At 39.3% G+C, this 26,179-nt stretch overlaps 1 protein-coding gene across 3 annotated transcripts in view; it reads right to left on the bottom strand.

Moving 5' to 3' along the window:
* The window catches only part of cntn5 (contactin 5), a 166,676-nt gene that overhangs the window by 84,757 nt on the left and 55,740 nt on the right, over positions 1 to 26,179 (bottom strand). For all 3 annotated transcript variants that reach the window (XM_086080520.1, XM_086080517.1, XM_086080518.1), the window contains one exon: positions 7,632 to 7,750. In XM_086080520.1, the coding sequence (XP_085936646.1) occupies positions 7,632 to 7,686 (55 nt within the window). In that variant the 5' untranslated portion in view covers positions 7,687 to 7,750. The remainder of the gene's footprint in view (positions 1 to 7,631; positions 7,751 to 26,179) is intronic.

Genomic DNA, 26,179 nt, shown 5'->3' with positions numbered 1-26,179 from the left:
CAACCTGAAGTGACCAGGACGTAACCTGATTTCAACAGGAAGTAACCTGATTTCAACAGGAAGTGACCCGTAAGTGGCCTAATGTCAACCGGAAGTGACCAGGACGTAACCTGATTTCAACAGGAAGTGACCCGTAAGTGGCCAAATGTCAACCGGAAGTGACCAGGACGTAACCTGATTTCAACAGGAAGTAACCTGATTTCAACAGGAAGTGACCAGGACGTAACCTGATTACAACAGGAAGTAACCTGATTTCAACAGGAAGTGACCCGTAAGTGGCCTAATGTCAACCGGAAGTGACCAGGACGTAACCTGATTACAACAGGAAGTAACCTGATTTCAACAGGAAGTGACCCGTAAGTGGCCTAATGTCAACCGGAAGTGACCAGGACGTAACCTGATTACAACAGGAAGTAACCTGATTTCAACAGGAAGTGACCCGTAAGTGGCCTAATGTCAACCGGAAGTGACCAGGACGTAACCTGATTACAACAGGAAGTAACCTGATTTCAACAGGAAGTGACCCGTAAGTGGCCTAATGTCAACCGGAAGTGACCAGGACGTAACCTGATTTCAACAGGAAGTGACCCGTAAGTGGCCAAATGTCAACCGGAAGTGACCAGGACGTAACCTGATTTCAACAGGAAGTGACCCCGAAGTGACCTGATATCAACAGGATAACCGCACAAATGATTGCGTGTCTTGTGCCAAACCATAAGCGTCTGCCGTTCAATTATTTTCCCTCTAGACTAAAGAAACACAAGTACGTTTTCACTTATGATTAGCACATTTAGCATGTTTTGCTAGTCAATTGACAAGGTAAGCAACATATTGTGATAGCGTGTTTAGCTGGGACTGTCTCGACGTTGGGCCATTGTGTCCCGGATCCCGGCAGATTTTGCCAGTAACGTTATTTTGTCCATTCTTTGGGCCATGCGAATGTCCATCACACGGTTGTCATCGCGATTCATACGACTCATCTAACTACGACTAACAAGCATGTTGTGGGCATACCAGATCGACTTCCTGTTTCCGTGTCAAAGAATCATAGGATATGTAAAACTTGGATAACGGTGAGTGCGCTGTTGAACTGTCAACAAAGATAGCATTTAGCATTAGCTATAGCAATAACACAACCACCGGTCACCACATTGACTAGAATTTATTGTATATTTGATTTCAAGGGAAATTGTAGCGTCTTGGTCTTTCATTTTGAAAATGTGGTCACCCTAAGATAAATAAGTGACACCATTTTTGGTGTCACCTTTGCAGTCAGCTTCAGTATCTAATATAAACTCGTACTTATTAAGTGCAGCACGTGATTACTTTTCCACCTCTGGATACAACGCACGATAACATGCACCCTTATAAGGTCAGCATTAGCCAAAGCACACCAAAGCGTCTTGAGGCGCTGCGCTTGGCATGCAAATTAGCCGCAACGGCGAGAGGTGAGGCTAAGGCGAGATGGCACGTCGGGGTAGACCCGGGGACAAGATTGGCGGGAATGTCACACAGTGGCCCCGACTTGTTCGCGGCACCAGACTTGGGAGCCAAGAATTAATGGGAATAATGTACAGTAAGTACGTGAGACCCTGGCGGGGGCCCGAGCAGACGAGAATGATTAGTCGACGGAGCGTGAGATTAATGAAGACCTTCACGGGGGAGATTCTATTGACTGAGGCTGATTAGGCTGGAGTACATTTATTCAGTGAAATATCCTCCATAGAGTCGACGGCCGCGAATCATTTTCGTTTTCATCTCAGCTGCTCGGCTGCTAAAATCTTTTAACTTGATCCTCCAGCTTGCTTAAAGGTTGCCCCGGTAACAAGTGACGGGTCTTTATTTTGCAGCCAGGCTTCATGAGGCCGAGCCAAAACACACACGTGGGAATTTACAATAGGGGACATGAGAAGGCAAACATATTTTAACAGCGAAGACGAGGGCAGGTCACACTTTCGTTGCTGTGATAATCGCATGAGCAAAAACCTCAGGACTTTGAACCTCATCTTCGTGAGTAGTCGCTCTTACTTTGTTTTAATAAACGTGCTAGCAAAGAGTGACAAGGCAGCAAGGGCAAAAAGTTGTTAGCACTTACTTTGTTAGAACGGAAGTAGATAGCTCCTACTTTGTTTTTAGAAACTGATGTACAAACAGAAAAGAACAAGACTGTCATGGTACAAGTCAATCGCCATTACTTTGTAAAAACCTTCAAACTCAGGCCATATACAAGAAAATATGTCAGTTTTAAAAGATAAATTAAATATCATTATTTAGTTTTAATAAACCAACATGAAATGACCACAAGACAGAAAAAACATACAAATGTATTGGCCTTACTTTGTTTTAAGCCCTAAAGCAAAGATCACATGACGGAAAGCACAAAAGTAGATCATTCAAACTTTCTTTTTAAAAACAAACAAACAAGTAAAGAGAACCAATTTTTAAAAAAAGTCACTCGCAGATAAGCTAAGACTCACAAATCAGCGAACAAAAAAATCGATCTCTTAAACTTTGATTCCGGCCGAGACCAATTTGCAAAGACTCACAAGACAGCAAAGACAAAAGCCGATCGCCCTTACTTTGTTTTAATAATCCAATTGTCAAAGACTCAGAAACCACCAAAAAAAAGATGCCGACTGGCCTTACTTTGTTGTAATCCACTGACATGCAAAAGACAAAAGTCCATCTCCCTTACAGATGAACAAAGACAAAAGTCGACTGCCTTTATTTTGTTTTGATTAACAGGACCACAAGACAAAGACAAAATCCGATCACTCTTCCTGAACATAGAGACGGATTTTTCTGGAACTTTACCATCCCTCCCGGTTCATACTGGTGTCCGTGTTTAATAGGATGTAAGCCTACAAACGTTCCCAGCGGTGATATTATGCATTTGCATATTCATATATTCTGAATATTTGATGAAGAGATGTTTTAAGGGTTTCAATGTAGAATTAGTTTCTGCATGTTAGACAAACATGGCAGCAGCACCTGCCGTAATATTTGGTTCATGTCTGCATCTTTCTCTAATTGGCTGCAGGCTGTGTGTGGCTCATGAAAACATCCTTTTAACCAACACTGGCATCGGCACACACACACACACACACACACTCCAAAAAAATGTCAAATTCTGAATCCAAAGCTGATTTGATTTCCTGGGCTCAAGTTGTGAGTACAAGGGAGCTCCTGCCAATTGGAGGAAGGCCACCACTCCCTGATGGTGCAACCAAAAATAGAACCCATCCAGTCAGGATGGTAAAGTGTGGGGAATTGTGACCGAGTTTTCATTCTATGCCTCAGGTTAAGCTCATAAACAAAGAATAATCTCATGACAGTCATTAAAAACACTAAAGAAAATAATTCATGTAATAAAGAAACTGCTGTAATATTAACAATGGGCTTAAAATATGCCCCCCCCCCCCCCACCAAAAAAAAAAGAAGTTTGGATAATGGTGAGTGCACTGCATTGGCTTGGAGTCAACCAAGATAGCATTTAGCATTAGCAATTGATGCGCTTGTCGGCAGTACAACAATCCGCACACCCCAGCAAAGATTGACCAGTAAGGAAATTTGGTGAAATTATAGCGTCCCACGTTTTCAATTTAAGACAGATAGCTATCTAGCTAGCAGCTATAGCTATCATAGCTATCTAGCTAGCTATAGCTATCATAGCTATCTAGCTAGCTATAGCTATCATAGCTATTTAGCTAGCTAGCTATAGCTATCATAGCTATCATAGCTATCTAGCTAGCTATTATAGCTAGCTATAGCTATGTAGCTAGCTATAGCTATCATAGCTATCATAGCTATCATAGCTATGTAGCTAGCTATAGCTATCATAGCTATCTAGCTAGCTATAGCTATCATAGCTATCTAGCTAGCTATCATAGCTATCTAGCTAGCTATAGCTATCATAGCTATCTAGCTAGCTATAGCTATCATAGCTGGCTAGCTAGCTATAGCTATCATAGCTATCTAGCTAGCTATAGCTATCATAGCTATCTAGCTACATAAATAGCTAGATAGATAGATTTGAAAAAATCCAATGAAAGAAATACATTTTGACACTCAGGATTTTTTATATTTCATATACTGTAGCTACTTTCGATAACATCAGAAGGATACAAAATATCGCGTTATGTTTTTTGTCCATCTTTTGTATTGGACTCCATCCAATTGCACAGGTGCATGCGCAGTTAAGAGTCTATCAGGGCAATATACTCATTTCATGTGTAGTACATCAAAATCCATCAATTTTCCCACAGCATATTTGTGGCGAATGACACCTTCGCCCTTGGTCAAAGTGGCCTCATGCATCACCTATGCGGCGCAACGCATCTCAATTCCCTGGAATCCACTTCTTTGAAATGGAGACACCTCCGAGGGACAGCTGAATTATACTTCTACACTCGACACTGTGGTTCAATCAGCATCGTGCGAGAGAAGAAAATGGCCCCGATGTCGCCGCCTCGCCGGCCCACTTTTTAAACATGAGCGAGCCACACTAAAGCCCCCCCCCCCCCCGCCCTCCCTCGCCGCCGCGGTACACTTGCTTATCTGCAGAAATGGAAAAAGGAGCAGATAGCCGAGAGAGGGAGTCAAATTATAATTCGGAACGGAAAGAACAGAGGCGCGGCTGTCCTCAAAAGTGGGCATCTTTTTCAATGTTCCGCGAGAACAATGGGGCAATAATCCATTACACCAGACGTCATGTCAAAAGTATCGCCGCGCATAAAAGGCGGAATCACACCCTCGGGGGCGTCTGAAGTGGCACGCTGAAGCCCGTCGAGCCTTTGTGACAGCTGTTGCTGCTAAACTCAGCACAAAAGGAGGCGCTTTACCATTTCAGAGGAAAGGGGTCCTCACACTTTTGGGGTGCAGGGACCCCTTAAAGAGAAGTTGTTGTTTTTCCCAAGGACACCTCATAATCCTACGACGGCGCATCAGGGCCACGTCTAAATATCTTGCATTCGCAATTTGAAGCGTTGGATACTGCCAGCGACAAAGACGCCTCGCTTTGCGAAAGGTCCACACCCTGATGATCAAGCATTTAAGTTCAATTGTTAAAATGCATATTTACTTGTACATTTATGTTTCCAAAATTATTATTTACACGTCCATACATTTTGTTATATTTTTTGCACAAGTAGCTAAATTGATGTGTCGAATCTGCTGCTCTCTGTCATTCACTTGCATTTAACTAAAGTATGCTAGCTTCTGATTGGTTAGTCTTAGTCAACTCGCTCTAGCTGCCGTGTATGACGAGTAAAGTTTTAATTAAGAATGAATCTGTGTCCGTCTTTCCATTTTATAAACAGTGTCCCAATAACCACCAACGAATTTTCTCACATTAGACCATAGCTATGCTACGTGCACTTCTCGTAAGTTTCTGATTTTTTTTTTTTTTCACAAATTTGCCACTTTATAAAGTAGCAAATTTGCGACTATAAAGTGGCAGAAATTTGGGAGTTTTTTTTCTCTGAATATTGCCCCCCCCCCCAATTTTTATTTTATTTTTACGTGGCCCTGATACGCCCTCTTATCCATGGACGCCTTAAAGAGATTTTTTTTTTCCAAAGGACACCTCATAATCCTAATGCCAATTAAATATAACTTTAAGAGCCATGGGAAATCAGTTGTCAGTTGTCAAACAATGACAAATTTTGAAAAAGTTGGAATCTTCCAAAAATGTGGTTATATTTTTCCAAGATAAAGTCGTAATATTCTGAGCCAAAGCAAAAAATTAGAAAGGCGGTATTCTGGATAAGAGATGCAAAATTAATCAGAAATGGTGTGATTAGAAAATGCGAATTTTCACTGGACAAAAAACTAAACAACAAAATAATCCTTCACTGCCACATTTGCTGAAAACTTGCGACACTTTCCCCCCATTTCAGGAAATTGTCACACTACTTCTGACGGTGGCGTCGGAAAGTGACAAAATAGATCCCTGGTTTCATTTTTCTTCAGCCGAGTCGTGTGAGGCGGCCGACGGCGAGACGGATCAATGCGTCCGGGGGCAGACGGGTCTTTAATAAGAAAAAGCACACGAACGCCAACCCGTTGACTTTATTCCGTTTCATTGTTTATCAGTCGCTTGTTTTCAGCGCTGCTACCTTAAAGCAAAAATACGATCGATTCTTTTTCTTTCTTTCTTTTTTGCATTTGGTGGAGGAAGCTGAGGCCAAACGCAAAAACCATGACGATTATTTTCAGGCACACTTTGACCGATCACTCTCTCCTCTGTCATAGCTCGTCTTCGATTGATTTTTTTTTAAATGGTATTCAAGATTTTAGCGAAGATCAATGCTGATTTTAATGCTACATATGCTTCTTATCGGCAAGGTGCGGGTCAGGGCGAGAATCCTGTTGATTTATTGACGATTTAAGGGGTACGATGAAACGAGCATACGTTGCACATCGGCTGTTGAAGGATGGATGAACTTATTTAGTGGATACATGTTCAGAATAAAAATATATACAGTATGTGCACAGGTGCATCAATAAAATAGAATACTGTGTTATGTTTTGATTGTTATTCATTTCGATGATCATAGTTTACAGGCAAAAAATATATATATACGGAAGAGGATTAGGGCCAGTGAAGAGAAAAAAAAGGGTTGGCAAGATTCTCCCTTTATTCTCAGAATTCTGACTTTCTGACTTTAATGTCAGAATTCTGACTGTGACGTAAAGCTATCATCCTCCAACGCCACGCAACACCCCCCCCCCACACACACACACACAATTCATAGCTCTACGTCACAAACTCAGAATTCTGAGATTCAAGTCAGAATTCTGACTTTTCTGAGATTTAAGTCAGAATTCTGACTTTTCTGTGAATAAAGTCAGAATTCTCACTTTAACCTCAGATTTCTTTTTTTTTTTACTCTTTAAAGTCAGAATTCTGTAAAGTCAGAATTGTGAGATTAAAATCAGAGTTCTGATTTTAAAGTCAGAATTGTGAGATTAAAGTCAGAATTCCGACTGAAGTAAGGATTAGGAAGTAAATCAAAATTCTCACTCTAAAGTCAGAATTTTGAGAATAAAGTGAAAATCCTGCCAACCCTTTTTCTTCTTCTCTTCACTGGCCCTAATCCTCTTCCGTAAAAATTCAATATTGCAAGAATTCAAATTTTTTTTTATGTTTATGTTTAAGTTTTAGTTTGATATTACATAAGAAACAAGGAAGATTCTTTTCAATCCTGTATAGAAAATAGGCGGGAATTCTAAAGTATGTTCCCGTGTTTCATGAATCTGTGTAAATCTCACTTGTTAATTAAACGACAAAAATAAACTTTTCCCCCATTTTTATTGAGGCTCCCGCATATAAGGAGTTGAATATGTAGAATACGCCCAATATTTGAATAATGATGGAAACGCATATGACCACCGTGGCTTCAATTTTAGGCGGCAATTCTCTATTTCCTTCATATACATGTAAATGTGTAATATGCAATTTTCTCCTCAGCCCTCAAATGCGCACACAAGAAGCCCCCCCCCCCCCCCGCACCCTCATTTGCATAAGACATGTCGTGGCGTGAGAATCTCACGGCCGAAAGAGCGTCAACACGCGGCGCCTTCCCCCACAAACCAGATTATTTGGCGTGACGGCGGCGAGCCTCTCTTACCTGAAAGGCCACTGATGACAGAGAGGAGGAGAATTGGTTTCCATGGTGACCCCATACTTGTTGAGGAGGGTCCCTTCAGCGAGAAGGTCAGCGGCTCCGCTTCTTCATTAAAGCTGCGCCTGCACGTAAACACACAGAAAATGGCAACACGCTTAACATGCAACGCAACTTGGACACGCAATGTTTGTTCACGACGAGATGAGGGAACGCGCGGATGTTTTGCAGCATTTGCAATGTCGACGATCACATGCCCCCATGTCATCTTTTAATCTTTACTTAACAGCAAATTTCACTTGATAGTAGGGCTGATTTTTTTTTTTTTTATTGAATTCATTCACGGTTACAGTACATATCTCAATATAAACTTAAAGGGATACAAAAAAAAGTTCATATTTTGTATTTGTCGAGAATGAATTTGGCAACTTCATTACTTTTCATGTACAAATAAATTTGGCCACTTGACTAAAATGACATCGCAGGTGCTCAGGAAACAGGTAACGACCGATCGTGTCTCACCTCTTACCTGAGGTTGGTCATATGATGCTAGCAAACGGCCACAAGGGGGGCGGCTAATATCGGCATCAGCTGCCGTCAAAAGTAACAATATCTTGAAAAAAGGGACCGATACTGATACCTGGTATTGGTACTCGCCTATCCCTAAACAAAAAGGTCCGAGAATCATCTGCATATAATGTTAATTGAATACTTAAGTAAAAAGCTTTCTATAGTTTTCTACATTAAATAATGTTGTATGCAAAATAAAATTAAAAAAATGGAAATGTAATACTTAAGTTAATGAAAAAAAAAAGAAGTATTGTATTCACACAAGCTGGCCCCGATGCATATGGACTGTGCCTCAAAATGTAATTCTATGAAAATCAATTTTGTCACAAACCAGTAAACAGCTATCAAAACAATACGCTCTCTCAAAAAAAAAAAAAAAAAAAAATCCTTTGAAATGGTAGTAAAGAAAGAGGCAATTTCGCAATCACGCCGTGGATAGTGGACACAGATGAGCCATTGTTTCCTGACCTTTTTCGTCAATCATCTCTGTCACAGTCTGTGTTTATCTCTAATAAGGTGCAACATGTATACTCTCTCGCTCGCATCTCTCCTCCCTCGCGCCGTGATTGGGTTCGCAAGGAGAACGCCGAGGGTTGAGGCAAGCATGTCCACATGCAGCAGGAGTTGTCCCGCATTTATCATTTATGGAAGCAGGGAGCTCGCCTCACCTCGACTGCCCCCCCCCCCCACCATCCCTCCCCCTTTTCTTTCCCCCAGTGCCGCACTGCTCTACTTCTGCCTCGGATGCTTTGATAGCAATCATACGGATCGAGATGGTAGCCCTTGAATTACTCGCAATTGTTTTGTCCATCCTGCTGCGAGCGGTTCCTCGCTGGATACACAGACTGGATGAATTATTATTGGCCGGTACACCAAAGCCGGGTTGGATGTCTTGGTTGTCAAGTTTCAATCTAGTGGGTAGGAAAGGAGCAAAAGGCAAAACATTCAACTTTGGTGTACACAAGAAGACAATTTTTGTGCCCAGCACAGCCGATTTATAAATGAAATATGACATGCCTGCGCCGGGATCATATCCACACATCCTGCGCCACAACTTAGACATGGTTTCACCTGGTCTAGTCTACTTTTTGTCATCAAATTGTCAGGTATGTCAAGGGTGTGTAAAAGAAAATGCCAAGCAAGACGTAATGCAGTCTACCAAATTCCCAAACATGATAAACTAGACTTGCCCCCGGAGTGCAAAAATGGAGATGCGCTATTTTTATGCCGAACACACGGGTGCTCGTATACAAAAATAAAAAAAATTTAAACTGCAAAATGTGTGCTAAATTATCCAATAAGTGTGTAGAATAGGAGTGTCATAATTAGTGTGTTAATTTTAACTTAATTTAAAGTTCCTTTAATCATTAAAGGCAATATTAGTGGCATAAAAGTTTAATGACACAAATATTTTGAACGCACTATTAATAACCAAATTATTAATTATATGATATTATATATAATTATAATTTGTATATATAAATATAAATATTAAATATAATATATAATTTGTAGAGACTGGGGTCAAGTTGTATAATACAATTTTAAAAATGTGCATAATTTCACAATTTACTTCATGTTAAAGATTTGATCTTAGCTCTTAATATGAAAAGAAAATGCACTTAGCTGTCACCAATGTCTTACAAATGTAATTATGCCATCTAGTGGCAGAAAAATAACCTCAACACAAATCATTATCACCATTTTTTTTTTACAGTCCAGTACTTCTTTTTAATTTTAACTATTAGGCAGCCATATTTCTATTTCTGTTTAGCATTTTTTCCACTTTTATGATGAGTATGAAAACTATTGACGTTATTCGATTAATCATGATTAAAAAAATTAATCGCCTGGCAACCCTAGTGTAGAATAAAATAGCCAGGCAAGTCCAAAATTTCCTTTCCAAGGTGGAAGAACCATTTAGAAAAGTTTCACCTTTAATTCCTTTATTGATTAAACACGCAAACCAAATGTTACCATCGCAGTTGTAATTAGTTTTTGCGTATAAAGTATTTAAAAAAAACTCTTTAAAAATATATATAAAAGGAAAATCCGGGCTGGTTTGGTTGAAATGAAAGCAATTTTCAGTGTTGAATACATAATCTGAATAATCTGATCTGACTACATGTACTGTTGCAGCCCTAATAACCACCAACACAATATTTTGTTTTGTTTTTGTTGTTTTACTGATTCAACATGTCATCATCATTGCTCTCATTTTTTTTATTATTATATTCCCGCTAGAGTAGTGAAGTTGTCAGGAGACCAGAGGAAGGATCAAAGGAAAGCAAAAAAAAAAAGAAGTGAAATCCAGCACCAACCAGACACCACCTGCCACCCACAGGGTTACAAAACCTGAACCAACACAACCTTACAACAACAACCGGCCCAACAAACCTGCACATAGGCTTAACATAATCAGTTTTGGGCCTCTAAGCGATGTCACGAGAACCCAAACGACGCGGCCCACATCTTCAGGCGGCAGCTCAACCTTCCATTCAGTCGGAAAAAAAGCTCTTACTTTCAATCCAGTTGTGTCCCAAAAAAAGTGGAAGGAGAAGGGCGAAGGGCGAGGTGACGCTCAGTGGCTGTGTAATAAATCAAAGCCGAGCGGACAACTGTTACACTCGTTAGTGTGGCCGCCAGCCTCCTTGACACCGTCGGAAGAGCATGTGAATAAAAGGCGTTGTCACTCAAAGCAGGATTGTCTCCACCTTGACTCTCACATACAGTGTGAAAATCAGCTTCATCATTTTTTTTTTTTATTTTTTTTAATGGCGATTAGCTACCTCTGCGTCTTCATGGCGTCAGCAGCGCTGAAACCGCTGACCCGTTCGGACAAAACAATCGGAGTGGAAGAAAAGGACGTGAGCGATGTGAAGAAAAATCGCAATGATTGGTCAAATTGGGCGAATACGATGGATTGCGTTCTCGCTTGCCGGGTTTCGATGTGACCTCGGGAATTGTGAGAAATGACACCCCCATGCTGAAAACAATGTTTGTTTTTCATCCCAATGGGCAAATCATGTGGATATTAATGCAGACATCTTTGTTTGTCAAGAAAAGTTTTCAAAGTAAAAAGGAAGAAAATGATGAGACCTCCGCCAAGGCAAAACACTCTCAATATTTGGATGATTCAACTTTATACTGGATCGTCTATATGTCAGTGTTGGTTTTGACATTCATTATTCAATGAAAAAATGTTGGAAAATGCTCAAAAAATATTTTTTAACACATTTAAATTTGCGATTGTGAACCTTCATCAAGATTTGCACCAATTTTGAGTCATTTTGTGGATTCTGGATAATACATACAAACTATAATGACAGTTTTGGAGCAACATCACATTTGACATCTACATAGATACCATCTTCTTGCATAAACAAGGTGAAGCCCCCCCACCCAAATTGTGATATTATTTCGGAATACTGCTCACTGACAAACACAACAAACACACAATATAACGAGACTAAGTGCAAATTTCTGCAGAAAGTGCATAGGAATGCTGAAAGCTGAACGCTAAGATGAATGCTTATGAAGTAAATTGAAAGATAAATGATGTGAAAATGACAAAACATGAATTGCAATTGAAAGATAAATGAATAAAAAGAACACTTTTTTGAAAGCAAGTTGAAATTTACATGGAAAAGTGTTTTCGGAAAGTACCTTCTGTTCATTTAGATGGAAAAGTGGAAATGATGATATCCAATGGAAAAATGCACACACAAAAAAAAAATCACTCAATAGCGCCACCCTGGCATGCAGTACCATCAATTCATTTAAATGGAAAAAGGGAAAATAATGATATCCAATGGGAAAATGCAAATATATATATGTACATAAGAATCAATGTTTCAATGTCTGTCCCATTGAAAATGAATGGAGAAAAAGTTGATATTAAACATGAAATTATGCAAAAACTGTAAGTAATGTAGAACCAGATGATATTTTCCCAAGATGGCGTGAATTTTTTTAATCAAGTTGAAATTTGAACGGCGTGATTTGGAACTTCAGAATTATTATGTGGAAGTTATCGCACGGCAAAAAGTGTGGAGAATAAAATATGAGTATCGTAAAGTGTGGGAATTATTATTATTATTATTATTATTATCTGAAGCAATTAAAAAAGTTCTAATCTAATCAGCATCCCATAAATCTCTGCATTAGATGCCCACCCACGCCGCATCAGAGTGCGTGAAGCTGTCACGGAACGCCGTCGATGTCGTACAACGTGTGAAGTCTCTCCCGCGGAATAATTTAACATCTCCGGGTTTGTCTGTCTCGCCGATTATGCAAAGCTACGTCACGCGACATCAAATTCCTGGAGCAGATTTAGTTCCTGCTGCGAGCTGAATCTCGCCGCAGCTATCAAATGGCAGAGTGTGGCCATCTTTAAAAAAAAAAAAAAAAAAAAAAAGTCCATATGATCATTAAGTTGACTTTTGAGGCCCGCATCCCACGCGCAATTATCCCCGGCGCTCATCCCCGTCGCTAACGTCGGCCGTCTGGGCTCTCTCGCCGCCACTTTTTCACCCCTCAATGCTTTTAATTGTCCCGCTGACCTCAATCAAAAGACAATTACCGAAGGGGAGCGCAGCGCAGGCAATTATCGTTTCTGCCATGACACCCGGAGATTACACGTGTGGCAATCCGAGCGCCCCAACGGTGTGCCTCGAAAGGTCCTAAAGAAAGGTGAAGATGCTTCAAATGGACACTTTTGCGTTTGAAGAATCTTCAAAATGATCATTCGTTTCTGCCCGCATTTGACGGCGGAGGCATAAAAGCGTCACAATTTTGCATCATCCATTCATCGAGGATGCTTTGCTTCTGACTGGGGCTCATTAATTTTAATTTCCAACTCAGCAGTTAGTCAAAGTAAAAGCCTTGGAATTTGCTCATAATGGCTGACTTCCTCTTCAATACTGAAGATGAGTTCTTGGGACTTCAGGTATACATGTCCACCCATTTTCACACTCGTAAACAGAGGTGTCAAACTCCGGCCCTGGAGGGCCGAAATCCTGCAGGTTTTGGAGGTTTCCCTCTTCCAACACAAGCTGATTCCAATCAGCAGGATCGTTATCAGGCTTATGCAGAGCTTGCTGATGAGCTGATCATATGTCAGCTGTGTTGGAGAACGGAAACATCCAAAAGCTGCAGGATTGCGGCCCTCCAAGACCGGAGTTTGACACCGATGCTCTAAAACATTTGGGTTAAAAAATATGGACACACCCACTTTTTACGCCTTAAACTTTGGAGGGGGGGTTTCTACCAAATGGCCTAAATGTGTGTGTGTGTGGATGGGGGGGGGGGGGGTATTTGAAAGAAGGAAAGAAGAAAAAAATTAAAGAGGGAAAAAAGGAAAATTGGAAAGATGGAAAAAGGGAAAGAAAGAAAGGAAAAAGGGAAAGAGGGAAAAAGGGAAAGAAAGAAAGAAAGAAAGAAAGAAAGAAAACCCGGAAATCCTTAAATAAATGGATCGGACCATTTTTGACCCATCTGGGTTATTTTTTTAACCCAAGTGTTTTTAGAATGGTAGGAGCCCTAAAATACAACAAAAATTTTCTTTTTTTTTCTTTTTTTTTGTCCAGTTGGCACAACAGGGTGATCGTCTGGGGGTCATGTTTACACTCTAAACACTATGTCAATATGAGTCAAATCAACAACGGACCGATCCACTGTTTGGGTTGTGTCAAATTGACTCAAGTAGTAGACTTGTCCATTTTTAATACCCAAATTGGGTTTTTATTTGTTTGTCATAGGGTCCCTTAAAATACAAAAAAAATGCCTGTGGGAAAAAAAGTATATTTGTATCCGTTTCCAGCAATTAGCATGAGAATATAGCTAGGTTTCATCCTTATTCAAAACAACCTGTTGAAAACACTGGCAAAAAAAGCTTGTTGCAACATGAACCTGGCTGATTTCTTATACTCTGCTGCCACCTGCTGGACATTTTTCGTAACAACTACCATTGCTTTTAAGCCACCTCTTCATGTCAGAAGCTGTATCAAAGCCTTCTGTATGCTCTAGCATCAAAACAAAAAAAACAAATACGTTTTTGGGGGAATGCAGGACAAAGTATTAAAAAACGTATTCATACATTTTTGTATTTGAATGAGTTCAGGTACGATAGAAAGCAGAAAACTGCGAAGGCAGCGCATAAGATCATCGGCTGCCCTCTGTCCTCCCTGATGGACATTTAGACGCCATGCTGCCTCAGCAGAGCAAACAACATTACCAAGGACAGCTCTCACCCTGGCAGTGACCTCTTTGACCTGCTCCAAGGAGCGACAAGTGTAGTAAAAAGTGTTTTTTTTCCCCCTCCTCTTCCAAAAAACTGACGACAGCCTTAAAAAACCTTCACCCCTGTGCATTCGTATCCACCTATTGTGCAATATTCATTGTGCCTGTATTATCTTCTTGTTGCATTATTACTTATCTTCGGTAGTAAATATTTATAATTTATAGAAGATAATTGACACCATCCATCAATTTTCATAAGTGCATATCCTCATTACGAGGTTCATGGTTCACGGTCGCCAGTCAATCCCAGGGCGCGTCAAGCATTCACACATATGGACAATTAGGGTCCTTAATGAATTGGAACGTGGGAAGGGGGGGGGGGGGGGAACGACAGAAACTCAGAACTCTGAGGTGTACCTAATGTTGTGGCCAATGGGCGTACCGTACTGTGTATGCATTGGATGAAAATTATTCTTCTTAGAGACAAAAGTCAAATGTCAGTTTTTACCCAATTCATGCGCAGTTATCCAAAAATGGCGCGAAAAATCTCACGAGAAAACGGCATTAACTGTTCTAATTGATATTTAATGCATTACTTCTCACAGTTCATAGTTCAAAGCGGATAATTCACTTGTTTTTTTCATTGGGAAAAAATGAATTTTAAACGTTTGGAAAGCACACGTGTCAAATGGACCGTTTAAAAATATACAGATTTGTTTTTAATTGACATTTAAAATGAGTCATTTCGACCCACAACATAACAGTTGTTGAGTTGTTGTTTTCCATCTCATCGCTTTGTTGTTGTTTTTCCCAAAAAGCCTCTTTTTGAATACGTTCATCCAACGAATACCACCAGGAAAGGCAACAATGTAACCTGGGTCAATTTGGTTAGAGCCATGTCTGAAACTGGAAACAAAAACAAAAATAAATAAATACATAAATAAGCATCGTCTATCTCATGATTCTGACCACGGTCCAAGGTTGAATCGACCTTAGTGTATGTTCAAAACAAAACTTTTGCTTTACGTATGAAATATGAAACATACCAGGAGGGTTCAAGAAGTTGTTTTTGCATCTCACTGCTTTGTATTTCTTCCTCGGACTCGCGTTTATTCGCTCCCTGACGTAAAGTTAAATCCGTTAGCCTAAAAGCATATTTGCCAAAGTCAACGTCACACAAAACTTGCGAAAAAGTAAAAACTAAGTTCTGTTTTTTGTTTTTTTTTAAATTGCCTTTAGAACGTGAAGACTTCCAGGTAATGGGAATCAGCAAAGGTTGAGTCACGGCGACTGGACATCGTTTGTTGAATATGCAGATTTTTGCCTTTCTTTCAGAAAACATTAACTGAGAAAAAAATGCTATTCGGTGGACAAAAGGTTAAAAAATAAATAAATAAATACAATTCTCTCTGCAAAGACCACTATGAAGCAACTGGAGGCATCTTTTCCCTCTTTTTTTTTTTTTCTTCCTTGCTGTAAATAAATCACCGTGTTTTTTTCCTCCCAGGAGAGCGCAGCGCATATACACAATATGTCGAAAAACACTCTCTCAGGGAAAGAATATCCAAATGGTGAGAGCTGCAATTTTCCCATGAAGGCGCAATTCCGTATGTGACAACTTGCCATTACCGGTGAAGTATTGTGGCACAACAGGAAAGTGTCCTCCTACAAATCATATAGACGATATGAAGAGGAGCCGGCTTGCATCGCATCTATTTTGCCTTAAAACGTAAATAGGAGCGCCAGCCGCCGCTCATGCTTAGAGAAAATAAATTGCGGGAAACAGTCTAACCGTGCCAAAACATGTATTCAGGCTGCTTGAATAACAAGGGAGCAGTCGAGGAGGATGTGCCGATGCGTCACATGATGGACTGAACAGTCTGTCGGAACATAAACCTACACAAGATACGTACATGCCACGTGAATATACAAGACAGTATGCAAGTATCTTTATGCGTAACATTAGTGCACCGAGTGTCTCATGAGAGCTAAGCCCAAAGTGATTGATGCTACTAGTAGCGACTAGTGTTTTTTTGTTTTAATTTTTTGTTTTTTGGGGGGTTTATTTGTTCGTTTGTTGTTTTTTTTGGGGGGGGAGGGTGTTTTTGTTTTGTAGTTTTTTTTGTTTTTGATTTATTTAGTTTTTTTATATAGTTTTTAATTTTTGTATTTTTTTGTTTTGTTGTTTTATTTTTTGTATTGTTTTTTATTTTGTTTTTGTTTTTTGTATTGGGTTTTTTTTGTATTTTTTTTTTTTAATATATTTTGTTTTTTGTATTGTTTTTGTTTTTTCTTCTTTTCTTATTTCTTCCTGTCTTTTATGTTCGGTGTGTTGTTATGATTGCCTTATATATATATATATATATATATATATATATATATATATATATATATATACATATATTATTTTATTTTTTTTAGAGACCCCTTCGTAAACGAGATGTAGCATCTCAAGGGGCTTATCAGACGATAACAAAAAAAAAAAAAAATCAACAACAATGATAAAAGTCCAGCACCCAAAAACCAAAAACTCATCACTTAAAAATGGCAGATCTTCACCCAGCCTAGCTGTCAAGTCGTGGGTAGGTATACTCTTTGTTGGGAGGCGGCATTACGTAAATTATGTCGAGAATGAAAAGTCCTTACTTCTCTGCCTATGTATACTGCATATGATGGATGGACAGAGAAATTGATGTGACATGAATGAAGGGATGCTAGAAATAGATAAATCGAGAGATAGTGACGGATAGGGAAAAATAAATGGACAGAGAAATGGATGGATAAACTGAGTAAAGAAATAAAAGTAAATAGATGAAAAAAAGCGATACAAAAATACATGAATGAATGGATAGCATGATCGAAAGGAATACAATGACAAAAGAAAAAGATAGTGGCAGAGATTTTTTTTTTTACGGCGGAAAAAAAAATTGAAAGGTTTGTGCTTATTTTAAAAGAGTTCATATCGGCTAATTAACCAGTCAGGCACAAATATAGATGAATACAGACTAGAGCTATATTGAGGATGGAGTGAAACGGAGGGAGAGAGAGAGAGAGAGAAGGGAGGGAAAGTGACAAAGAGGTAGCAAAAGAAGAACAAAGTAACAGTTAGATAATGAAACAGATAGAGATTTATAATAATAATGATAATAACAATCTAGTAAAGCATTTAAAATGGTATACCATAAATCTGAGAATGTAGAAATATGATACAGTATGTTTTTGTGCAGTCGATTTTTTAGAGGTAAGAATATTGCTAATAAAATATGCATTGCACCTCATTAAGGTTTCCTCTGAAACTCTTTAAAAAAAAAAAAAAAAAAATCTCCCTGTACGATCCACCAAGCACAATAATAAAACATACGGGTGATGTCACCCTAATGCAGAGTACAGGAAGCTTTTATCCAGCCCGTGCTGCATATGAACACATTTGCCTTATTATAAAGCCGCGTTGCTCGCGCTGTAATCAGCCTTTTCCAGAATCCATTAACAATCCAATAGCGGCGGCTAATGACTCTCGAAAGGCGGCAGGGAAAGAAGAAGAGACCTTCTTTATTTGATGGCGCAATCTTTTTGATTGAAAAAAAAAAAAAAAAAAAACGCTCAGGCCCTATTGAAATTCATGTTTGGTTTCATGAAGACATCGGACGCAAAAAAAAAAAAGGCAGGCAGGGAGCTAAATATGAACGGAAAATTACAATTAAGTTGAAATAAAAACACTGATTGACGTGGATTTGATTGGACTCGCAAGTAAAAGAAACAGCCATGTTGTTTTTTAATGTTGACATCGTTACGATACCGTCTCCACAACGTTTCTGCGCCTGTGACTTGGTCAATTGACTGGGGGAAGATCTGCCCTTTTCAAGTGATGTTCAAAGTTAATAAGGAGCATACTCCAAATGTTTGCTGAATTTCTCCTCACACTACTGGATAGTCTTGTCACGCAAAAGGCCATACTTGCCATTGGCCCCACAGTAGAGGGGGGCGGGGTAAGCAGGGGCTAATTTGCATCAAAACCGATGAATTCAGCGAGGCCAAAGAAAAGGATGTTAAGTGCGCTGCAATTCTTGCTAGTAGGGCTCCTCGGAATTTCACAGACATTTTATGAAGACATCGGGGAACTGTTTGAAATTGTAATAAAACATGTACAACACGCTATTTCTTCTTTAAATAACATTTTAGGTTGTCGTGAGCGAACAGGGATCACGCGTGGGGTTCCACAAGGCTCCATTCTTGAACATAGAATTATGTGGAACATGGCGGAAATATACTGCATCAAGAAAAGTGAATTGAAAGAGGTGAATGTTTGAATTTTGAATAGGAACGATACTGAACTTTGTAAACTCCTAACCCTAACACTCTAACTAACCCAAGAAATGTGTTTGGTGAAAAATATGAAACATTTAGTGGGAAAATTATTAATTAGGAAATTGGGGAGTGCTGAAGATTGATCCCAAGGTAAATTGAATGAGGGGACCAGTATGAATTGAAATAAATGGGCATTTTTGGTGTGAAAATGTTGAATTGTGGGAAAACGGTAAAAGTTAAGAATGTGAAAAATAATAACCCACGAAGCGTGAATTTTTGGAACATGTTGAAGTTGGAACGGCTTGAATCAGTCGAGAATTGAAGAAGTAGTTGAAGCACAAAAAAATATATCTAAATCTTCCCATTACCACCTGAAAAACATTGAATTAAGGCTTTTCTGTCTCAACAAGACCCCCCAAAAACTTGTTCATGCTTTTATTTTCAGTTGGCTAGATATGGTTTGGTATGATCCCTAGTGGCGGGCAAGCAGACTCTCAAAGGTTCCGGCAGGAAATTGACTTTTAATGAGCTATGTGCTAAGCGGCTACGTCTCAAGGCTCCTTGCTGGATGTCTACACCTCAGGTCAGCCTAGTTAACAATGGCCACTTATGCATGAAAGCGACATTGTTATCGGCGAGAACGACTTGTGAGCGAACCGGAGAGCAAATGCGACGTTTAAGTGTGACGACGCAGGAGCCGGCACTGATTTTTGCGGCCCGGAATTGAACCAAACAATGGGAACTTGACATTATTGAACGGGTGTTCAGCTATAAGTCTTCGTGATTTTAAAGTTTTTATGGTCATGTCACATTTTTCTGCACTCAACTTGGCTTCCAGTTTAAAAAAAAAAGTAGCTGACGATAGGCTGGTGGGATATTCCAGAACTATTAACTTGCTGATTTCTATTCCATGCTGTCGATGACATATTGATCCAATTCACCATTTTATTTGAAGGCCATCGCCAGCCTACCTGGAGGCCTTCACTCGTCTTCTCCCCGTGTGCGTGTGTGAGCGAGAGTGAGCCATTTGACACTCGAGTCTGATCTGTGGCTTGTCTCAAATTGATTTTTAGTGCATGTATAAAAATGTAAAATGATTGAAATGGAGAAGGGAGGGAAATTAAACTCAACTTGAAGATTTGTGAGGGAAATTATTATTATTATTTTTATTTTTTATTTATTTTTTGCCTTGGCTCTTAAATTAAAGATAATGTTTGACAGCGACAGGGAACCCGGTCCCGAAAGAAAAACACTCAAAACATGATGATGATTTGATTAAGTCGAAAAGAAGTGCCTGGTGTACACTTCAGAAAACTAATATTCACTTAAATGCTTTCGCTGCAAGTAAATAGTAGAGGACAAAAAAAGAAAGCATCAAGCAATTAAGGCGCTTATATCCCCCCCGCCCCCCAACATTTTTTGTTACAGATTCGGTCAGTTTTCCAAAGGAAAAACAGATGTTTGCAAATGTCCTATTTTGATTCAATGCAGACGATAATTAGTCTTCTTTCATCAAGGACTACAGAAATCAGTCAACAATTACTGTTGATATGCCGAATAGGGCTGCGTTTAAAAAATGCAATAATTGAAAATTGATTTTCCTTTGAGCCCAATATCTAGTCATAAAACCATGAATCGATTATTTAAATATCATTTTTTTTACCATAAATTCTTATGAAAATTTAACTTTACATTTATCTTCATGTTTTCTTGAAATTTACCGTTCACATGAATTCAAAAGTATTTTCTTACATGTATGAAATACCTGACTTATTGTACTTTAAGACTCTTCCGATTATTTGAAGTTTATATTAACAATGATTACATTTGAATTATGAATACATTTTCATCTCATCCTTGCTGATGCCATTGTTTGTGTAACACTTAACTGATGATAGCGCGTGTTGCTTTCGTTAATAAACTAAATCAATTGACCAGTTACTGCCTCCACAAAATTTACTTAAGAACTTAATATTTGTGGAAATTTTATCTTGTCAAATTGATGTTCCAAAATAAATCGATATCGGGTTGAACTGAAGTGAATCGAATCAAATTGGGAAAAATAAAAATCTAATCGAACTGAACTATTGTGAACCGAAATCAAATTCATTGAGGAAATTACAATCAATTCCCAGCCCTAATGCTGAAATTAGAGGATTTGGACCATTTAAAAAAAAAAAAATTAAATAAATGGCTCCAAGCGATTACTCAAACTCAGAATCAGGAAAAATCCAAATTGAATTTAACTGAACTCTTGCATATCGAAATCGAATTGATTGAGGAAATTAGAATCGATTCCAAGCCCTAATGCTGTAATGAGAGGATTTGGACCATTTTAAATACATTTTAAAAAAATGCGAAAAGCGATTACTCAATTATTAAAATAGTTGTCGATTAATTTGATAACCGATTAATCGATTAATTTTGACAGCTCTAAATAGGTTTAGCCAAAGATGGTCATTGCAGCCCCCCCAACACACACACGCACACACCCACAGCCACTCTCCCTCTATAGATCATATCACACAGCGGAAGCATTGAATAAAAGCATCATATAAAGCTGCTTTCTTTTCCCACATTTCCAGGCCGTCGCCTCGCTGCTCGCGCCTCCTTTTGATGCTTAATGGTGCCTCGCATCGGTCTAATATGCGGAGGACACGTTGCTTACCATTATGTGTCAGATTTGCCGGCATACGCCTTTGCATTGGGCTAAATAAATGTACTTTTACGGATCAGGCTCATGCTGTGCGCAAGGTTCATTGTCACCAGAATGACACTGAGGGGTGGTGGGGGGGGGGGGGGGGGGATGGTATTAAATCACTCATCCCTCCACCAGGGGGTCTGCCATTGCATATAAGAAATATATTCAAGGAATTATACTCCCCGGCCGGCTGGGGTGGAATAAATCCAGCGGCTGTCAGAGGGTGAGACGCCGCAAGAAGTGCGCTGAGGACATGGAGTTGCACATCCCAGGGATGCCATCAATTTGGATGGGAATTCTAAACAAAAAAGATGTTATTATTCGCTACGGCATCTGTTCCTGATGCACTGGAGGGCCGAGGCGGACTTTCAATGCTCTCGTGCGTGATTCTTGGTGTCCATCTCACCGGAGGAAGTGAGAAGGATATGTTGTTGCGCAGTGCAAACATCTGTCAGCATTAAGAGCAGGCGAGCAAACAAGTGAGTGGCATGTTGGCATGACGCATATGAGATTTAAATGTGACCTCACAAGAAGTATCTTTCCAGCTGTCAAAACGGTGTTTGATGAAAATAGTGTCTTGGTCTTAATTAGGGGTGACAGGCGATTACATTTTTAGTCGTAATTAATCGCATGACTTCAATAGTTAACTCGCGATTAATCACAAATGTTGTCTGTTGTACAATAGTTTTCATATTCTTGTTAACATAAAAGTAGAAAAAAAAATGTTAAATTAATAGAAATATGGCTGCATCTTTTAGTCTTTGATACAGTAATTTCATAATCATTAATAAAATTAAAAAGATGTACTGTAAAAAATGTGTGATATTGATTTGTGTTGGTAATTTTTCTGCCACTAGATGGCATAATTGCATTTGTAAGACGGTGACAGCTCAGTGCATTTTTCTTTTCATTTAAGAGCTATCATTAATCGCACGCTAAAAAATATTTTGTGGCGTTAAAGAAACTTTAAATGAACTCAAAATTAACGCACTCATTTTGACACCCCTAGTCTTAATTAACTCATTCACTCGCAGCCATTTTCACTGAAGCAACCCCTTTCACTCTTAACTGTTTTACTGGATTTTGACAGATTTTGCAAGGCCCACAGAATATTCTGTTCTATTGCCATAAAAATATGGAACCTCCCAAAAGAAAGATTAGAGTCTCTTCTTTCATCAGGAAAAAAAAGTATATTATTATCTGTTTCCGTTTAGCATTTGAATATAGCTAAGTTTCATCATTATTCACAAATCTTTAAAACTGTGAGGGAAACAGTTGATCTCTTATTCTCTGCTGCCACCTGCTGGCCGTTTTTGTAATAACTATAATTTTTGCTTCAACCGTTCTCTGCAGTTCAGAGGCTGCATCAAAGCCTTCTGTATGCTCTAGCATAAAAAAAACTTTAAAAAAAAAACTATAAATACGTCGTTGGGATACTGGTAATATTTAAAATAGAACGCATTTAAGCGTTTTTGGGAGCCAATGAGTTAAGGTTGGGGGGGGGGGGAGTCGACTAAGTCTAAGTCTAAGTCTAAGTCTAAACTCCTGAACCATTCAATAGTGACAGCCCAATTTAACTCACTGATTACTTATTTGAGAGCTTTAAATAAAAGTACGGCATCACAATTTTTTTACCTTTATAGCAAAAAGGGCTCAAATTGGCAACTTTTTAAATTATTTTCTTTAGCTAACAGAGAATTATTCACTACTTAAAAACATTATGAATCCACTCTGAAGACCTTGACTTAAGATACCCAAACAACTTCCCAGCATCAATTTAAGAAGGCTTTCTTTATTCGCCGCTCAAAAGGGAAAACCCCTGTCTGACACGACGTACATTATCTGTGAAAGAAGCCCATTGCCTGCACAGTACAGCTGAAAGAATGTAAGCGAGGTATTGAAAAATGTTGGCTAGATATAATTATATGACATTTCAGTTGAACTAAAAGCACTGATGTTTCAAAACTTGATACTGCAATGGTCGCTTGCTCAGTCCAAAGTTTCAAGATGATGAATACACTTATGAAGGAACTTGTTTCAAGAGATCTGACATTGGACCTCAAGTGCTTCGGCCACCTTGGGTCATACATCCATTATGAGCAACAGACTCTTGATCTGCCACAGCTTTAAAAAAAAATAAAAATGGAGTGATTGGCCTTGCATACAGAGGTGGCAAATTCAGGTCTAGAAATAGAAAACCCTGACACAGTTTGGCATTAACCCCAGGTGCTAGCTCGCTAGCTCCCCGGGTTCTTGTTTACCTGCTAGGGAGCTAGCGAGCTAGCACGAGGGGCTAGACTGTGGTAGGGTTTTTACTTTCTGGACCTGGATTTGCCATCAAGAAGTTTTAAGCAGATCAGTAAATTCACATTTACATTCAAACGGAATTTATGGTGTTCCACTGGGCTCAATTCTGGGGCCTCTGCTGTTTCAATTGTATCTGCTGCCCCTGGCTTCCATTTTAAGAAAACAACAGTGGTTATTTTAAAGTGCTCTATAAATACAGAGGTGAGTTGAGTGATGGGAGTCAGCGTCCTGGCGGCATGATTTTCAATGCCAAGTGAAGCAATTCCAGTCTAGCTATCTAGCAAAACACTTCCTTAAGCTGCACGGAGATGGGAATACAAGAACACAACGGTTGCTGAATTCAAGGTGAAGAGAGCCCCATTTGATGAAAAGACTACACTCCCTGTCCAGTTTGTTCACCAGTCTTGAATTTATAAATATAAAATATAAAATTTTTAATATATTTTTCAATAGAGATGGGTTCGGTGAATGCACATAGGAAACTAGTAGGGTTCAGTACCTCTAAGAAGGTTAAGAACCACTGGCCTAATGTGATAACAGTCAAAGTCATTTTTTAACCTTTTTGAAAAACATGGAGCACAACAAATTAGAAGAGAAGACTAGAAGAGTCCAGTTTTCTCAATTCAACCTTTGTTAAGCTCATAATTCATGGAGCTATGAAGTAGCATGATGGTCATGTGAGAAGCTACCATAAATGTGGTGACCAGGGCTGGACTGGCACAAAAAAATAAAATAATAAAATGGCCCTGGCATTTTGACTTTTGCCTAACATAGTTCTGCCACTGATGTTTATTGATAAGTTTCAGTTTGCTATCTATGTTCGAAATGGATTAACGGAATGGTCCCTCTAAATTGTTGGCCAGTCTCTTAGGGTAAAATGTCGGAAAATAATACTTAATACGTTTATTAATACTTTGTCCTTCACTCCCAAAAACGTATTTTAACCGGTTTTTCAAATGTTTGTTTTTTTATGCTAGAGCATACAGAAGGCTTTGACACAGGTCGCTTAAAGCAAGCAATGGTAGTTATTACAAAAAAACGGCCAGCAGGTGGCAGCAGAGTATAAGAGATCAGCCAGGGCCATGTTGCAACAAGCTCTCTTCCTCAGTGTTTTCAACAGGTTTGTGAATAATGATGAAATTTAGCTATATTCTATTGCTAAAGGCTTTCTTTTGGTAGGTTTCAAGTTTTTATAGCAATAGAACAGAATGTTCTGTGGACCTTGCAAAATCAGTCAAAATCCAGTAAAACAGCCGGGAGGGAAGGGAGTGCATGAGTTAAAAAGCACTGGATCTGCCTCAAAAGAGGCTGGCCCACCGAGCATCTGCCCTCTGGTGGTCACTCACTCTTGTGTCTATAATACCGGTCATAAATGATGAAAATAATGAAAAAGATCAAAGCGAGCAATCTGGAAGTCAGGACGTGCAAAGATCAACCTGCCGACAGCAGCAAAGATACCAACGTCACAGCTGTGCGCTGTAAAAAAGAAAAACTGAAAAAGAACCCCGCACACACGGACAACACTGTCAGCAAACACACACACACACACACACACACACACACACACACACACACACACACACACACACACACACACACACACACACACACACACCTGTCCCCCAAAGCAGCCAGCCAAAGGGAAAAGTGCAAAAAGATGTAGTGACAAGTTCAGCTAAAGTTTATGCATGAAATTTGCAAGTCATCGCTCAACCCACAGTCGTAATTCTTTATCTCATTTCCACACGCTCCATTGTTTACGACATCAAGGAACGGCATTCTATCCACTTTCAGATGTCAAAAGGTGACCGACTCATTTGCGCTAATCTTTGGGTTAGGAACTATCAGCCAGGCTGCAGATGTCGCCTTTAGAACTAGCGTCATCTCTCTAATCTTCCTTCTGGATGATTAACCACAAAAAAAATTACAAAAACATTAAGTGTCAACATGCCGTCATCATAAGATAAAACATTTTACTCTCACATATAATCAGCCAGAAGCTACTTTCTGGGAGAGAAACACTATCTTCAGGCTATTTTTCTTTACCATCAACAAATTGATCACGGACTAACTCTGCACTGATATGGAGCCGTTAAGTGTGCCTCACTCATACTGATAATCGGCTCTAATTTGAGCCGAATTCCTTCCATCTGCTAAAAGTCAGCAAAACCCTGATTATAGTGTACACCACGCACTATAGGCAACATTTTCCCGTTTACGACTCATCACTGTCATTGAAATCCACGAGAAAGAGATAAAAAACACTTTATAAGTTTAAATATGGAAGAAGAAAAAAAAAACGCACAAAGCGGACATGTCATCGGCTCGTGGGGGATGTGCGCAACTCTCCGGTAACACGCTAACATTTTGAAGAACAAATTTCTTTCTTTTTTTAAATGTGTGAAATAAATCCAATTATAATTTTGTGTCA

This window comes from Leptonotus elevatus, chromosome 7 (genome assembly GCF_054856555.1).
Source record: "Leptonotus elevatus isolate MCC_2025b chromosome 7, RoL_Lele_1.0, whole genome shotgun sequence".
In the NCBI taxonomy this organism is placed as follows: Eukaryota; Metazoa; Chordata; class Actinopteri; order Syngnathiformes; family Syngnathidae; genus Leptonotus; species Leptonotus elevatus.
This window is presented reverse-complemented; position numbering and strand designations above follow the sequence as displayed.